General features: G+C 37.5%; 1 protein-coding gene and 1 pseudogene across 4 annotated transcripts in view; one reads left to right on the top strand and one right to left on the bottom strand.

Annotated features, from left to right (window-relative positions):
- The window catches only part of KATNAL1 (katanin catalytic subunit A1 like 1), a 120,133-nt gene that overhangs the window by 22,249 nt on the left and 79,452 nt on the right, over positions 1 to 18,432 (top strand). For all 4 annotated transcript variants that reach the window (XM_090273741.1, XM_090273742.1, XM_090273740.1 and 1 more), the window contains 2 exons: positions 9,625 to 9,800; positions 12,414 to 12,574. In XM_090273741.1, coding sequence (XP_090129867.1) covers positions 9,639 to 9,800; positions 12,414 to 12,574 — 323 coding nt within the window. In that variant the 5' untranslated portion in view covers positions 9,625 to 9,638. The remainder of the gene's footprint in view (positions 1 to 9,624; positions 9,801 to 12,413; positions 12,575 to 18,432) is intronic.
- On the bottom strand, positions 1,297 to 1,696 carry LOC150012393 (iron-sulfur cluster assembly 1 homolog, mitochondrial pseudogene; annotated as a pseudogene).

Raw genomic sequence — 18,432 nt, forward strand, 5'->3', positions numbered from 1 at the left:
TTTCAGATAAAAGGATCTAAGTAAGCTTGAGATCCCACCTTGAGGAGATATTTAGAGTGACAGAAGAAATGGATGAAAAATGTTGGGCAAAGTACTTCTCACCTTTTGAGGCCATCACTCAAAACTATTCAGGCCCTGGCCAGGGGGCTCAGTTGGTTGGAGCATCATTCCATGCACTAAAAGGTTGCAGGTTCGCTATCCAGTCAGGGCATATATCTAGGTTGTGGGTTTGATCCCTGGTTGGCGTGTGTACGGAGGCAACTGATTGATGTTTCTCTCTGTCTCTCACACCCTCCCTTCATCTCTTTCTTTCTAAAATCAATAAACACATCCTTGGATGAGGATGGAAAAAAAAAATTCTGCATTGCAGTTCAAGGAAATCTTTGATACTTTCATCTAATGACTGATACTACTGAAGGGTGAGCAAATGAGGCATCTGACAATGAAATTTTGGATAAAAAGGTAGAAAGGCCATGCCAAGTTTGGGTGGAAAAACAGTGCACCACCATGTCAACCCAGCAGTTAGGACTTTTACCTCTGATTTTAAGAGCCATCAATCTGACCTGGAGAGATGCACGTTCAAGCCACTCTACAGAGCTCAGGATGAGGAGGGACTCCCCCAAAACCTGGAATTTATTTATAAAAATTTGTGTATTTATTCTTACATATTTAAACTTCAGTCACCTTCAAAGTACTGTCCATTTGATGCAATACACCTATTGAGACTTTTTTTCCCACTGCTCAAAACAGTTTTTGAACTCATCAACTTTGATGCTTTTTAGTGCTTCTGCCATTTTTTGTTTTACCTCTTCCACATGGCAAAATGTTTCCTTTTGAGGACTTTTTTCATCCAAGAAAACGAACAAGTCATTTGGGGCAAGATCAGGTGAAGGGTGGAGCATGGGGGTCATGCCGTTTTTGGTCAAAAACTACTGAACACTCATTGCAGTGTGGACAGGTGTGCTCATGTTAAATCACTCATCATGAAATGGGCAAACATGTTGAGTCTTAAAAAAAATTTGCTGAAGCCAAACGCAGCCTCTCACAACAATGCCAGCTGGTACACTGATACAGATGTGTTTCTAGAACACTCACCTAGAGGGGGAAAGCCTGTGCTACAAGGGACCGACACTCCAGAAGGTAATTCTGTTTTATTTTGGGTCCCTTTTTGTAAAGTGCACACTTATTAAGAATGTGTTTCCTGAAATGCTTTTAGGCAGAAACTATAAACCAGAAGCACCTGACAGTTACATGATTTCTTCAGTAAGCTCAGGTTTTTTACAGGCTTTCCTGAAGTCAGAGTAGTCCTGAGGAGTCAATTATCAAAGCTTTCTTACAGCTACATGTTCCTTTGATGTCTGGGTTATTTAACACAAACTCACTAGATAACTTGTCATCAACATAGCCCATTTCTGTACCTAAAAGTGTTAGCTGTGCTTTCTTTTTAATGAAAACTTTGACTCCATCTTGAACAACTTCATCTCAATCTTTTGTCTTCATATGTTCTAGAGTGTAAGAAAGGCTATTACAACCCCTGGTTTGGAACCAACTTTCATACCTTTGTGTTCAGGCTTATCTTTTAAGAATTATTTTATCCTGTTTATTGCTCAAGGTTTGAGTGTGAGGATGGCCTGATGGGCTGCAGCTTCCTCTTGCTCACATCCCAGACAGTGGCCTGGACAAATGAAGCCACCATCTTTGCCCTCCTGGTACCCTGGTGTCTTAGGTTGGAGCTTGGCCACCACTGCGTCTGTCCATGGACACAGGGGTGCATTGATGTTCATTGAGTTTTTAGTTTAAGTGACTATATTTTTTAATGCTAGAATTTTTTGATTCCTTTTTTATATCTGTTCATTTTAAGGCACCCCATCCTTATGTTTATAAGTATAGCTAATTTATAGTAAATAATAGATTATCAAGAGCTTTAGATTAGCAGTCCCCAACCATTTGGGACCAGGGACCAGTTTCGTGGAAGACAGTTTTTCCATGGACTGGGGCTGGGGGGATGGTTTTGGGATGAGTTAAGCAAATTACATTCAAGCTCACCTCCTGCTGTGGGGCCCAGTTAATAACAGGCCCTGACTGGTTCCTGTCCATGACCTTGAGGTTGGGGACCCTGTTTTAGATAACAGCATTAATTTTGCTTTTATGTTGTATCATTTGCTTCTGCCTCATAGTAGATTATATTTTTCGTATCCTGAAATTTTGGATGTAATCTCAGTAGAAATACTGTGAGGCCTGGGTCAAGGAGATACTGTACTTTTTTGTTTGTTTCTGCCAAGTGCCTTTTGGAGAGCAGGTAAATGAAAAACAAGTTTTAGAATATCCATATAATGAGATCCTACTTAGCAATAAAAAACACTGAGTTATTGATACATGCACCAACATGGTTGAATCTCAAAAGTATTATTCCAAATGAAAGAAGTCAAATAACAATACATACAGTATGATTCTGTTTATGTAACATTATATAAAAGACAAAACTATAGCGATAAGCCAATAGAAGAATGCATGAAAGGAGTGGTGACTGATTGCAAAGATTAGAGGGAATTCCTGGGTGATGGAAATGTTCTATATGTTAACTTTGGTGGTAGGTATACAATTATATACACTTTCAAAAGCAATCAAATTGTACACTTAAAATTATACCTCAGTAAAGGTGATTAAAACAAGCAAAACTTATCCATGATAACAGAAGTCAGAATAATAATTTGCCCTACAGGAGATGTGCTAACTGTAAGGGAACATAAAGGCTCCTTTTAGGGTATGGAAGTGTTCTGTCTTGATGTGGATGTAACCTGGGTGTATCCAAAGTTAAAATTCATAGTACACCTAAGGCTCGTGCATTCTATGTATTATATACCACAATAATAAAATACAAAAGGAAAGTATTCTGTAGAAGTTTAGAATGTAAGGTTGATAAAGTCTTGAAGAAAGTAGAGCAAAAGGATAAAGAGATGGAAAACAGGAGAGAAAAGATAAGGAAATTAGAGGGCCAAGCGAGGTAGTCCAATGTCTGAATATAAAATGTTCCAGAAAGAGAAAACAGAAAAAATGGAAGGAAATCACCAATTAAATAATTCAGAAATTTTCCTAAAACTGAAAGACATTAATTCCTAGATTGAAAGAGTTTCAACAGACCCTTTTCAAAGCACATCTTCACCAATTTTGGGGGATATGTACTTTTTAATTGAATTTATTGGGTTTCATTGGTTTGCAAAACCATACTTGTTTCAAGGGTACACAACTCAATAAAACATCATCTGGTCCTGGCTGGGTGGCTGAGTTGGTTGGAATGTCATTCATTCCGTGCACCAAAATGTTGTAGGTTTAATTCCTGGTCACGGCGTGTACCTAAGTGTACTGTGTAGTGGAGGCAACTAATCAAGGTTTCTCTCTCAAAACAATGCTTCTGTCTCTCGCCCTTCTCTCTCTAAAATCAGTAAATATATCCTCTGGTAAGGATTTAAGAAAAAGCAACACATCATCTGCACACTACATTATACACCCATCACCCCAAGCAAAGTCTCTACCTCTCTATTTCCCCTCACCCCCACCCCTCTTTCCCACTGGCTATCACCACACTGTTGTCTGTGTCTATGTGTTAATACATATGTTTTTTTGTTAATCCTTTCACCTTCTTTCATCCAGTTCTCCAATCTATTCTCCTTTGACAGCTGTCAGTCTGATCCATGTGTCCATGCCTCTGTTTCTATTTTGTTAGTTAATTTTGTTCATTAGATTCCACATATAAATGGAATCATACAGTATTTGTCTTTCTCTTACTGGCTTATTTCACTTAGCATAACAATCTCCAGGTCCATTTATGTTGTCGCAAAAGGTAAGATTTCCTCCCTTTTTTATGGTCCAATAGTATTCCATTGTGTAAATGTACCATAGCTTTTTTTTTATCCACTCATCTACTTATGGGCGCTTGGGCTGTTGCAAGATCTTGGCTATTGTAAATAATGCTGCAATGAACACAGAGATGCATATATTCTCTTTTTTTTAAAGTGTATTTTATTGATTATGCTATTATGGTTGTCCCAAAATTTTTTCCCCCTTTGACCCCTCTGCCTGGTATCACCTTCCCTCCAGCAATCTCCCCACTCCTTAGTTCCTATCCTTGGGTTGTGCATTTAAGTTCTTTGGCTTCTCCATTTTCTTTACTATTCTTAATATCCCCCTGTCTATTTTGTACCTACCAATCATGCTTCTTAATCCCTGTATCTTTTCTCCCATTCTTCCCCTTCCCTCTCCCCACTGATAACCCTCCATATGACCTCCATATCTATAATTCTGTTCCTGTTCTAATTGTTTGCTTAGTTTGTTTCTATTTTTGTTTTTTAGATGCAGTTGTTGATAGTTGTTTGTTGTCATTTTACTGTTCATAATTTTTGATCTTCTTTTTCTTAAGTAAGTCCCTTTAACATTTCATGAAATAATGCCTTGGTGATGATGAATTTCTTCAGCTTTGCCTTGTCTGGGAAGCACTTTATCTGCCCTCCCATTCTGAATGATGGCTTTGCTAGATAGAGTAATCTTGGTTGTAGGTCATTGCTTTTCACTAATTTGAATCCTTCTTGCCTGCAAAGTTTCTTTTGAGAAATCAGCTGATAGTCTTATGGGAACTCCTTTATGGGTAACTCTCTTCTTTTCTCTTGCTGCTTCTAAGATTCTCTCTTTATCTTTAACCTTTGACATTTTAATTATGATGTGTTTTGGTGTGGTCCTTTTTGGGTCCAACTTGTTTTGGACTCTCTGTGCTTCCTGGAGTTGTATGTCTATTTCCTTCCCCAAATTAGGGAAGTTTTTCTTTTTCTTCATTATTTTTTCAAATAAGTTTTCAATTTCTATTAGGTTGTCCAGCTGAGATGGAGGTGTAGATAGACACACATTGCCTCCTCACATAAGCATAAGAATAACAACTACCTCAAAACAAAAAACAACTAGAACTGCCAGAAAATTGAACTGTATAGAAGCCTGGCAATCAAAGATTTAAAGAAGAAACACTTACTTTTTGGGTAGGATGGGTGGACCCAGGGAGCTGGGTGGAGAGGACAGGGTGTGGCAGACATGAGGCAGTGGCAAGGCAGTGGCTATGGTCCACGGAACTAGTGGTCCTGAATTCATGTGTGTTGGATAAAAGTCAGAAGGGACACTAGAAGGGGAGCGAACTCAGCCCCAGGCTAGACTGCACACAGCTCATGGTTCCAGTGCCATAGCTTCTGGTTGTGAAAACCAGTGGGGTTTGGGGAAGTGGAAGAAACTGCCCCTCTCTCAGAAGAGTCGAGAGGGTCCCTATGGTTCTAGATTGTACAGAAGACCACCCACTATGGGAACCATCGCCAGGGTAATAGCTAGAGGGGCACCAGTTGCCTACAGGAAGTGGGTGAAGTGACTAGAAAAGGTGTGAGTGCCGAGCAAGTGGCATTGTTCCCTCTCTGACCTCTCCCCTACATACAGCACCTCAAAGCGGTGAAATGGGTCTCCCTGCACTGACAAATACCTAAGGCTCCGCCCCTTACAATATAACAGGTACAACAGCTCTACCTAATCGTCGTCGTCGGCAGCCGTCCGTCTCGAGAGACGATAGTGTAGCTTCTTAAGAGTCTATCTGCACCGCCGAGAATGGCTGTGCAGTCCGACTCGGGAGTGACACGGTATCTGTCTCCTCCCGTGTTGAATCGACATCTTGCGATGACGCTGGAGTGTCCTCTCCAGTGAAGCTGAAGCTACAGAGCCTGGACAGGGTGATATGGAGGGTATGCTGTTGCCCATGCAGCAGACCCCCCCCTCTCTTCGCAGCTGAAGGATCCAAGGGAAAGACGGAGTCAATACAGCTTGGCTTCAGGTGCGCCGCAGGAGTTGCCGGTGTTGACTACAACGTCAAACCGCCTTAGGGACTCCGGCTCCGGATTTTCTGTCGGGGTTTACTCCCTTAGCCTTTCCCCTGAAGAGGTATGCCGCAAGGCAGCGGAGGTTTTTTGGAATCAGAGTTTTCCTTCTCTGATGTGCCCTGACTGGAAGATCGAACCAGCGACACTTAGCTCGCAGGCCGACGCTCAATCCACTGAGCCAAACCACAGAAGGAAACACAGGGAGCCTGTCAAATTGCGGAGACAAAGAAGTATGGCCCAAATGAAAGAAAAAATCAGCACTCCAGAAAGAGGACTAAGCAAAAAGGTGATAGCCAACCTATCAGATGCAGAGTTCAAAATACTGGTGATAAGGATGCTCAGAAATGATTGAGTATGGCCACAAAATAAAGGAAGAAATGAAGGTTATACAAAGTGAAAGAAAAATATATAATGAACCTACAGTGATGGGAAGGAAGCTGGGATTCAAATCAACTATTTGGAACATAAGGAAAAAATAAGCATTCAACCAGACAAAATGAAGAAACAATTCAAAAAAAAAAATGAGTTTAAGAAGACTCTGGGACATCTTCAAAAGTGCCAACATCCAGGGATGCCAGAAGGAAAAGAAGAAGAGCGAGAAATTGAAAACCTATTTGAAAAAATAATAGAGGAAATAGACATCCAAGCTGTTTTATGTAGGTAGGTTTCTATGCAGTCAAAAGTTAAAGCAAAGAAGTGAGATCTTCATTCCCCCTCCCTGCTCTGACTAGATAGGTAGTACATGTATTTCCTGAGCTCAAACTACAGTTTTAGCAGCATTTTTTCAGACTTTGATACAAGTGCAAACAAAGGATATTTTCATATTAAAAAATCTGTTTAACAGTGCAGATGTGGCACTTCCTCCTCACCTTCAGTTAAAAGAGATTACTCTGCAATGTAATGCCATGCAAAAGACGATATCAAGAGAAGAGTAAATTCTTTAAATGCCTTCCATTCAATGACTATGCTAAATGAAATTGTATGCTCGTGATTTGATATCCATATGTGATGGTACCTATCTGGATAAAAAGACATTTTCAAATATGAAATACATAAAACCTTATTAAAAGTCAGCATTAAGGTGTGAATATTTACATTTGATTTTGATGGTAGGGAACAGTAACTTTGAATCCCATCGCTATGTGAAATATTTATCCTCCCCACAAAAGTTTTAATTTTTATTAGGAGACCTGTTTTACAAAAAGTTTTGCTCAACTATTATTGAAACCGGAAAAGCCAGTGTTTGTGCTGTCTATTATCTACCAGACCCAATATGCAGAGACAGGGGTTGAATCTTTGTGGGCGCTTTATTCAGATGGTTGACAATCTGAGAAGATAGCAGGTTTGTACCCTAACAGACTGTCTTAAATTTCATTATAAAGGGACCCTTTTTATAAGGAGAAGAAAAATGTAGGTAAGGGGTTTGGAATTGAGGGGAAAAGTTAATCAGATAAAAGCTGCATCATTCTTTCATCTATATCCTGGGTGGTGGTCCTTGTGCCCTGGGGTGTGGTCTTTATGTCCTGGGCAGTGGGTTGTCTCACCCTGGAGCACAATGGCTCAGATACCACCTTGGTTGCTTGCAGTCCTCCTGAGGCACACAGGTGGAACAGCTTATGGTTACCTGAGTCAAGGTGGGTCATACCTCCAGTTCCTGAAACAATAGCTTTTCAAGTTCATTGATTACTAAGCTTATTAGCTGCTACCTGAAACTAAAATTTTTCAACACTTTAGTCCCCCATCATTATCACTATAACATTTTGAATTTCAATAAAAATTGTGGAAAATTTTGTATCATTATGTAACTAATTAATTAGTATCCTCAATATTGCCCTCCCATCCTCAAAACCTAAAATATTTGGTCTGGTCCTTTACAGAAAAAGTTTGCTGACTCCTGCCTAACATCAAAGTATTTTTATTTTGTACAGCTGTGTACTTGCGCATATTAGCAGAATTAATGTTTAGTCTCACAGTACCTTCAAAAGAAAATAATATATGGAACAGCTATGTTTCTACTGGATTTATTAATTGCAGATTACTCACTGTAGAAAGACCTTATTGCTTTGTGTTAATATTCTAATTTGAGGAAGAGGTTTTCCATGATTGTTCTATATTCTGTGATAGATCTATGGAGTGTTGGGATTTCTTACTGTCTAAAAATAGTGTACAATTTGCTGCAGTGCTATTCTCAAGTAGTATAGATGCTGCTTCAATGAACCTATGCTGGGAGAAGGGGCAAATATAACATGCCAAAACACATAAAGGAAACAGCTTTATTTCTAAGAATGTTCTGGAGTCACTTAAAATGCCTAGAACTGGATGTGGTTAACTTTGAGGAAAAGTTTAGAGCCTATGAAGAATAGATAAGAGACAGAGAAGAGCCAAGCTATCCACACCAAACTGATTCCCTTGAGAAGGTATAGAAAAATACTCTTTGGTTTACTGTTCCAGGAAATGAGAACAGGGCATCAGTAAATGAATGGATGAAAAAACTGTGGTACATTTACATAATGGAATACTATGCAGCAGGAAGAAAGAAGGAACTCCTACCCTTTGCAACAGCATGCACAGAAATGGAGAGCAGTATGCTAAATGAAATAAGCCACCTGTAAGTGGAACCTAATGAACAAAATGAACAAGTGAGCAAAATAGAACCAGAGACATGGAAATAAGGAACAAACTGACAGTGACCAGAGGGGAGGGAGGAGAGTGATAACAGGGGAAAGAAGGGGAAGGGTCTAGTCAAGGAACAAGTATAAAGGTTCCATGGACATGGACAACAGGGTGGGGATTGACTGGGAGCAAGGTTGGCGGTAGGGAAGAGCAACGGGGTGGGTGGGGGGGAACTGGGACAAATGTAATTGAACAACAATAAAATAATATATATAAAAAAAGAATAAGGCAATTTGGACTTCTTCCTAGGGTGTCATTCTTCTGTATCTCTCGACTTTGTACTCTTTGTAGTCTTGGGTGAAAAGTCTGGGATGATTCTGGGAAATGTTTGAAAAGCCAGAATGATGGGCTGGTGGGCTGTGGTACAAACCAGAGGTTCAGATGATGGTCTTCTAGCATCTTGTAGTATGGAAAAGATTAGTGGTAGTTGTTTGTACAGACAAAAAGCTGTAGAGAATGACAGGATCATGAGTGATTACAGTTGAGGAACAGAAAGGGCTGAGGTAGTTTAATTCACAGAATTTTACTTAGATATCTTTTATGACACATTAAATGCATATAAATTATGCATGGACAACTATAGAGCTGCTCCTTTAAAATGTCTTTCTTCAGTATGACTTTTTGTTCTTGGGCCATATAGTTTTAGTGAGAATTGATTTCTGCGGTTTTAATTGACGTCCATGGAAAATATGTGATATTCATATATTTCTACATTGTCAAGGGTAAATTGAAAGAAATAAAGCCAGATCATCTTCATGTTATTGCAGCTTGTAGTCATTATAAATGAGCAAGAAAACCAATACCTGTAACATGAATCAGTAGCTCAGATCTGTGTAATTTCTCATTATCTCCTTGGGTGTTCTTTTGTGATTTCCTTTGTGCTGCCAGAATTAGAAATTTTGTTCAATATTGTAAGATGCATTCAGATAATCTGAAGAAGAGAACCATCTTGACTTTCCAAGTAGTTTTAAGCTGATATTTTAAAGAATAATAAAACATTTTAAAGTTGGTGCTGAAAACCTAATAAAAAGTCATTATATTTAATGTTTAGGTCTCTGAAAGAAGATGAACTTGGCTGAGATTTGTGACAATGCAAAGAAAGGAAGAGAATATGCACTTCTTGGAAATTATGACTCATCAATGGTATATTACCAAGGGGTGATCCAGCAGATACACAGACATTGCCAGTCAGTCAGAGACCCGGCTATCAAAGGCAAATGGCAACAGGTAAGGTCACATTATTCAGTGAGTCAGGGCAGTAGTGTGTTGTATTTGAAAGATTAGAGCTTGAGATGTTGTAAATAGTTCTTATATGTCTGAATACCGAGATAAATTTAAAATATACTCTGAATAATTTTTTTGTCTTGCCCACTTAATATTTTATGTATTTTTGATAATTTCATGAGACATAACTTCAAAGATACTGAGTTGGCCAAAAAGTCTGTTTAGTTTATTATGTAAAATAAAAGACATTTTTTTATTTTCACCAGTAACTTTATTAATTTGGATTATTTTGAGTATGTTGACTACTGCATGGTATAACATTGATTGTTCTCAATTAATGTCTTGATTATATCACTTTCAAATTCAGCTGGTCTACCCGACCATGGAACATCATCCAATGAGAAATCTCCAGCATGAAACTTCCCAAAACCACTTTTGACACATTCAATCAGTCACAGCACCTTCTCCATACACTGCACAAATCTTTTTTTGTATTTCATTTGCATTTTTACTTTACTTGAAATAATAAAGCATGATATACTAAAAGTGTTGTTTTCTTATATCTTCAGTATTAAAATGGCTGCACAAAAATTCACCAATTTTGATAAGTTTTTTTTTTAATGCATGCTAATATGACAGCTGTCACAATACAATCTAACAAAATTGTTTTGAATGAAGTTAAAGAAAGCTGAGCACTACTAGAGCCATCTTACAGAAGAAAACCAAATGAACTTTTTTGGCCAGCCCAATGTAATTCTAACTGAATCTACTTATCTACTTTAATTTTTAAAAATTTTCATGATCAGTTGCCTAATTGTGAGTGCAAATTTTTGAAATAAGATATTACTTGCCCTTTTTCCTTTCAATTTAACGTGTAGTTTTGATCCATTTCATGAAACTTTCCTTTAAGGAAGTTTCCTCTTTGCCCTGGTCAGGTGGCTCTCAGTTGGTTGGAATATCATCCCATACACCAAAAGGTTGCAGGTTTGATTCCTGGTCAGGAATATACCTAGGTTACGGGTTCGATGCCCATTTGGGGCAGGTATGTGAGGCAACTGACTGATGTTTCTTTCACATTGATGTTTCTTTCTCTCTCTCCCTACCTCAGCCCTTCCTCTCTCTAAAATTAATAAAACATATCTGTGGGTGAGGACAAAAAACGTTTCCTCTTCTTTTGAAAGACTTCTTACAAATACAGAGGAGTCAGTAATCTAATAAAAAAACACTAATATATTTGCTGTCTCTTGACTACACAACTTGATTATATAATAGGACAGTTAATAAAAACATGAATTATAATTTCCCTTCTTAATCTGAAAACTTAAAATTCTTTTAAAGTTAATAGTACAATGTCAAGCATTTCTTTGAAGTTTCCATTTTATGTACTAATTAATGCCCTTTAAGTGTTTTTTCTAATTTTTCCACTAGTCAGAAATTGATGTTTACTAAATTTTCAGGTATATTTGGCTTATTTTTCAACTTAGGTGTTACCACATTATGTTGAGTGAGAACAAAATACTTGCTCTTACTCAAGTTGAAATTTTTAGTTGTTTTCTTCTGTCCTGCATACTAGCCACAGATAGGAGTGGTTTACTAATCTAGCATGGAAATATTTTTGATATGTTCTTAATTGTGTTAAATAGTTGCCATTTCTATTCAGATATTTCTACTATATTTCTATCAGTTTCTAAAATTTCATTTCTCCAAGTATATCATATAATTGTACCTGTGAGCAGTTGAATTTTGCCTAGGTTTTTCTTTGGTTCTTCATCTCCATTTATATTCTCCTTTCTATATATTATTCAAGATAACGTTAAGGGGAAATTTCTTATGCTCTGCTAAATGTGCTTTCTGATTAAAAAAATAGAATTGTTAAACTGAATTTATAAATGTAATTTTCAATCTATTACCTATTTGCCTTTGAAAATTAGTTTGGGCTTAGAGTTTCAAAACACAAGAATTTCCACATAGTAGGTGCTCAATGATGTTTTTTAAGTATAGGAATAATCTTGTTTTTGAGTTCAAAATAAAGTTTACCCAGGACTTGAAAGAATATAACAAGGCCAAAATAATTCAGATTTTAGGTGAAGGGGAATTTAAATAAAAATTAGAAGTGGGTAATTCATAGTTTTTTACCACCTCAGGCTTTCAGATATTCATGACAGGCAGGCATTTTATATTTAGTGATATTGGGGACAGGAAATGCTGATCAAAATTTTGGCTGATAATTTTTTTGGAGGCCATTACCAAGTATGTTAAAAGGGTTTAGCATTAACATTATAGATTTCTGGGGTTGGCTAACTTATTACTGACTTCATTGCTTGTTTTAAATTGTGTTCATGGTCATTACATTTCTTGATAAAGTTCCATTATGAAAGACATATAACTACTTCCCTTATGAAAAGGTATTTAATTATGTCTTTTTTCAAATCAATTCCTGTACTGTCTTCCTGTCTATATCACTTTAAATACTTCCTCATTTTTGAATATGTTTTAATGACTCATTTTGCATACTTTGAAAAACATTAAGAAAACTTGCATTCCATAGTAATTTATTATTTGCAATACATAAACTATAAAAATTTTTTGTATAAAGGCCACGTATATATTTTTAAGGTTCGGCAGGAGTTGTTGGAAGAATATGAACAAGTTAAAAGTATTGTCAACACTTTGGAAAGTTTTAAAATGGACAAGCCCCCAGATTTTCCTGTGTCCTGTCAAGATGAACCATATAGAGATCCTGCTGTTTGGCCGCCCCCTGTACCTGCAGAGCACAGGTAAATGGGACTTCATGTTCCTTTTAGGTACTTCTGTAGCTAATTAGTATTAAGAGTGAAAAGAGTGAAGCTAATTTGAACAAAGGATTAAAATATTTGGGGGGAGGGCATGTAAATATAATATCTATAGTTTTCACACCTATAGGTTTACTGAGTTTGTATTTGATGAAGAATAGAAGTCAATCACTTGCTTTTAGAATGTTTTATTACTGTACTTATAATAATAGAAGTCTACTAGTCCTAAAATTGATCTATTAAGTGAGGTCTTTTATTTATTTCCTTTTTTAGTTTCCTTTTTAATAGTTAATTTTTTATTGCATTTTTCCATTACCATTAATCCTCCCATGTTCTCTTTCACCTCCACCCACCGTCCTCCCCCTCCACAATCAGCACACTGTTGTCCGTGTCCATGAGTTTTTTTCTTTTTTGTTTGATCCCGCCACCTCCCCAATCCCCTGCCAGAGTTGTCAGACTGCTCTCTACTATGAGTCTGTCTCTATTTTGTTTGCTAGTTTAGTTTGTTAGTTAGATTCCACATATGAGTGAAATCATATGGCACTTTCTTCTTCTAGCTTATTTCACTTAGCATAATAATCTCCAGGTCCATCCATGCTGTTGCAAAGGGTAAAATTTTCTTTTTTACGGGTGAGTTGTATTCCATTGTGTAAATGTACCATAGATGTTTTATTCACTCATCTACTGATGGACACTTGTGCTGCTTCCAAATCTTGGCAATTGTAAATAATGCTGCAATGAACATAAGGGTGCATATGTTCTGTCGAATTAGCGTTTTGGGTTTCTTCGGATAAATTTCCAGAAGTGGAATTGCTAGGTCATAAGGCAATTCCATTTTTAATTTTTTGAGGTTAACTCCATATTGTTTTCCACAGTGGCTGCACCAGTCTGCATTCCCACTAGCAGTGCATGTGGGTTCTCTTTCCTCCACATCCTCGCCAACACTTGTTGTTTGTTGATTTATTAATGATAGCCATTCTGACTGTAAGATCTGAGTTTAAAGTCTACTTCTGACACCAGCTTGCTTTATAACCTTGAGCAGGTTATTTAATATCTCAAAATACTAACTTCACTATCTGTAAAACTGGGATCTCTACCTCATGAAGTTAATTAAGAGAATTTAATATCTAAGACAGTAACTGTCAAGTAATAAGTAATTAAAGTGCATGGTCAGTTTTGAAAGAAAGTACCAAAATGTTTTTTCCATATAAATAAGTGAATAACAATTAAAAAATGATGGCCTCATTCATAATATTCCTCAAGGAAATTTATTTTTTCCCCCTGAACAATCTACATAAATCCTATTTTCTGAACATTTGAATAACTGGCAGAAAGGATATGACTTTTTAAATGTCTAAGTCTCATAAGGTCGGCGATCATTTTTAGGGAAAGGATGATAACTAATGCCAAGTACTGTGCTGGGATTCGGAAACAGACACCATCCCTGTCCTCTTAAGCTTACGATCTTAAAGGAAAAATGGGTATGTGAGCCATTACTGAGGTAGAATGGACTGGATTTGGTGATGAATGGGATATAGAGAAAGAGAAAAATTGGAACAGATAATGACATTTCTAGACTAAGCTATTGAATAGGAATTGGAAATGAGAACCAGAGTTTAAGAGAGATTGAGATTAGCAGTTGTTATTTAGGAATCATCAGTAAGCAAGGAATTTTAAGAAAGAAAATCCAAGGTTATTCTTTATATGGTGGAGTAAGTTGTTTGCCTAATATGATTCACAGGTTGAAATCATACTCATTTTCTTAAAATTCTGGAATCATATTTCTTTTCAAAATCCTGTTTGTGGAGAATGGGATGGACTCTTATTTTTAGACTTTGGGTAGACTGTAGGTAGCAGTGCTGTTCCACCGCAATAACTGACATTTACTGAGTTTTTGACTGTGAACCAGGTACTGTGCTAATAAGCTCTTTACATGGTTTATTTCTTAATCGTCACAACCATCCTCTAAAATAGGTACTATTATTATCATCCCTATTTTTTTAGAAGACATTGTGGTTTAAAGATTCTAAGCAATTTTATCAAATTCTGTGTCTAGGTTATTAAGGTAGGATTGAGAATTGAAATGGATTTTAGCAACATGGAGCTCATTGGTAACCTTGATGAGGGTGGAATGGTGGAGGATAGCAGAGAGGAATTGAAAACAGTGAATATGTGCAAGTTTTTAATGAGTTCTGCTGAAAAGAGGAGTAGAGAAATTGAGTAGTAGTTGGGGAAGAGATTGTAGTCAAGAATCATTGTTTTGGAGGGAAAGAAATAACAGGATGTTTGTATGCTGATGAGAATGCTATAGAAAGACGGGGAACAGCCCTGGCCAGTTGGGTCACTTGGTGGGAGCATTATTTTGTGCACCAAGAGATTGTGGGTTTGATTTCCAGTCAAGGTAAATACCTAGGCTGTGGGTTCAATCCCTGGTCGGGGTGTATATGGGAGGCAACCAATTGATGTTTCTCACAACAATGTTTCTCTCCCTTTCCCTCACCCTTTCTCTCTTTGTAAAATCAATAAACATATTCCTGGGTGAGGATTTAAAGAGAAGAGGGGGAACTTTCGAAATGCATGGGAGAAAATGGACACTTATGGAGTGATGTCCTTGAATAGACAAGAGGGTATGGAACCTAGTGAACCAATGGAGAGTCCATGGACGGCTGACTCAGAGTAACAGGAGGGAAGGTGGTTAGTCATACAAGCATGGATGCAGAGAAGTAGGAAGACATGCAGATAAGCACTTGTGGAAAGTCTCTTCCGATTATTTCAATGAGGGAGAAAAAGCAAGATCGTCTGAGAGCATAAACAGAGGGTAGATGTTTCCCAGCATCTAGATTCTGATCTTAAATATGCCAAGAGCCAAAGTCATTCATTTGGCTGTTTTATTTCTTTTGTTTTCTCTAGGGAATATTTGTCTTATTTTATAGGACTCATTTGAAATCTTCATTTTGGAATTCTAGGTATTTATTACAGTAAATGCCTAAAAACTTGGTATTTTGTAATTTTTTTATGTTACAGAAAACACAACTGAAAGATAGGCATTTTAATTAATTACAAATAAACTAAAGAATGGGAACAAGACAGTGGTAAGTCAGCATGAGATCATAACACATTACTTTAAACTTTTTATTGAAAAAAACCCTTTGCCTTGCTGCACATCAGTCACTGTCATTTCCCTTCTTTATTCCTTTAATATCTGCTAAACTGTACACTGTTCCTCTATTGCCTTTCATTGCCCCTTTCCTTAATAGCTGGAAATCCCGGATCTCCATTCATTGCAGTATTGGGACTGAATTTTCGAAAATAACTTCCTGATTTAATAGTGGAATGCCTCTTCTCAAGACTGACTGCATTTAACTTTTGTAACATTTGATAATGTTTACCATCTTTTTTCTTTGGAACTCTCTTCTTACCGCTGCTGTGGTATTACACTATTCTGTTTTTCTCCTGCTTTTCTTTTTTTCTATGGCCTCTTCTCTTTGTCTTACCTCCTTGTCTTCGTTAGTTCTCAACCCACTGCTTTCTGAATTCAGTTCAGCTCAACATACCCAGCATCTACTATGTACAAGGCACTTTGGATGCAAAGAACAGGAGACTGGTTCCTGCCCTCCAGGAGCTCAGGTCCTACAAAAGCTGTTTCCTTTCCCAGAGCTGGATAATTAACCAGGCTTTGAGGTTCCCACCTTAACTCTGCCCCTTAGTGTCTGTGAGAACCAGCCATTCAACCTCTCCTTATTTTTCTCTTCTATAAATCATGAATCGGTACTACAATTACTTCATAGGGTTATTTTGAGAATTAAATGATTGGATTCAAGTAAATTGTAAAGAGCAGTCTGGCACATAGAAGTGCTCAAGAAATATTTGTAGTTTTTGTTACCTACTTCCCTGCCCCCTCACTCCTGCGCCACTTGATATTCAGATGCTAATGCCCTCACTTCATTTAGGTCTTTGTTCACATGTCACCTAGAGAGTTTTACCCTGACCACCTTGTTTAAAATATCTACCCCCTCACTTGTCATCACTCTATCCCTTTACTCTTCCTTATTTTCTTTATAGGTACTTACTGCTACCTAATATTATATAGTGTTCATTGTTTATAATTTCCACTATGCTATGAGGTCTGTAAGGTCAAGCCTTCGATTTTTCACTGCTGTTGCCTTAGCAAGAATAGTGCCTGACAGAGTGTAGGCACTCAATAAATGTTTGTTGAGTGAATGAATAAGTAAAATGCTTATTTAGACTTACCCATGTTTGCCAGTTGTTTTTGTTCACCATTCCTTGCATTTCCCTCTTTCTAGATTCAGTTTCTTCTTTGCTGAAGCATATCCTTTAATAGTTCTTACAAAGGTCTCTGTTAGTGGTAAACCTTCATTTTGGTCTGAAAATATCTTTATTTTCCTATTACTTTTAAATGATAGTTTAGTATAGAACACTAGATCAGGAGTTATTTATCTTCTGTGCCTTGAAGATGATAGTAGTAAGAGTATTATTTTGCATCTGGCTTACATTACACAGGGGAATAGTTTTTAACATAATTCCTGTTGAGTTCGATTTTTCAGTTGTTTTAGACTTAAGTAGGCATGCTGATTTCAAAACTGCAGTTAGTTTTCTTCTATCATGTCAAGTTTTTTTCTGTACAGCTTATCTTAATGCGACCACTTTAAGCTGGATCAAGCCTGGATCGAGGAAAGCACTAGTGCTCTCCTATTGGCTGAGAGCAAACCTCCCTCACATGGGGACGAGTTGGGGATGACACTGGAGACCAGCAACAGGTTCATCCTTGTCTAGGCTATTCAGTTACACATGAGACATGTGGTGAGAGGTTGTGTGCCGCTCTATATAGTGAATCGTATTCCAAAGTATAGCCCGAGTTCTTGTCTGTATATAAGGAGTTAGTAGAATTTAATTTTTTATTTACATATGTACTTATTTCCTTTCCTTCAGATCACGTCTGCCTCTGCTATTTCTCGTTGTAAGTGCGTAAACAACCCTGACTCGTTTCTTTATATCTGTGGCAGTTTCACCATTCCCAGTCAAAGGACAGACATCAGTGCATTTGTTGGGAAAGCCTATTTTGCATATTTTAAAGTAAAACTTTGTGATCAAGATAAGTCTTAGGCCCCTCACAAGGTGTGCAAGCAGTGTGTCGAGAGTTAACAGAGATGGACGAAGGGAACACGTGATAAAGTGCCATTTGGTGTACCTATGGTTTGGCGAGAGCCCAGAAATCATTCAAGTGACTGTTACTTTTGTATAGTGAAAACGTCAGGATATCACAAGAAAAAGAAATATAAAATAGAATATCCTAGTCTACCATCAGCTATACGCCCAGTGCCTCATTCAGCTGAAATCCCAGTGCCAGTTTTCACTAAACTACCCTCTTTCGAAAAACAGGAGTATGGTGAAGAACTAAGTAACAGCAGTGATGAAGATTTTGAAATTGAAGATGACTCAGTTTGTAAGGGATTTGATCAGCATGAGTTGAATGATGTGGCACGAGATTTGGGACTGTCCAAAAAGGCTTCAGAACTCCTAGCATCGAGAATGCATGAGAAGAACTTGTTTGAAAAAGGAGCAAAGATATCCTACTTTCAATCAAGAGAAAGTGCATTTCTGCAGTACTTTTGAAGTGACAGTGGCTTTGTGTATTGCCATAACATACATGGTTTAATGGATGAATTGGAAATTCCAATCTAGAGCACAACTGAATGGTGACTGTTCATTGATAGCTCAAAGTGGAGCTTGAAGTGTGTCCTCCACAATGGCAGCTTATTTGGTGCAGTCCCAATTGGCCATTCAGTTTGTTTTTGTGAAGAATATGAAGACATAAAGAGTCA

Source organism: Furipterus horrens, unplaced genomic scaffold, assembly GCF_987537825.1.
Source record: "Furipterus horrens unplaced genomic scaffold, mFurHor1.1.pri manual_scaffold_4, whole genome shotgun sequence".
In the NCBI taxonomy this organism is placed as follows: domain Eukaryota; kingdom Metazoa; phylum Chordata; class Mammalia; order Chiroptera; family Furipteridae; genus Furipterus; species Furipterus horrens.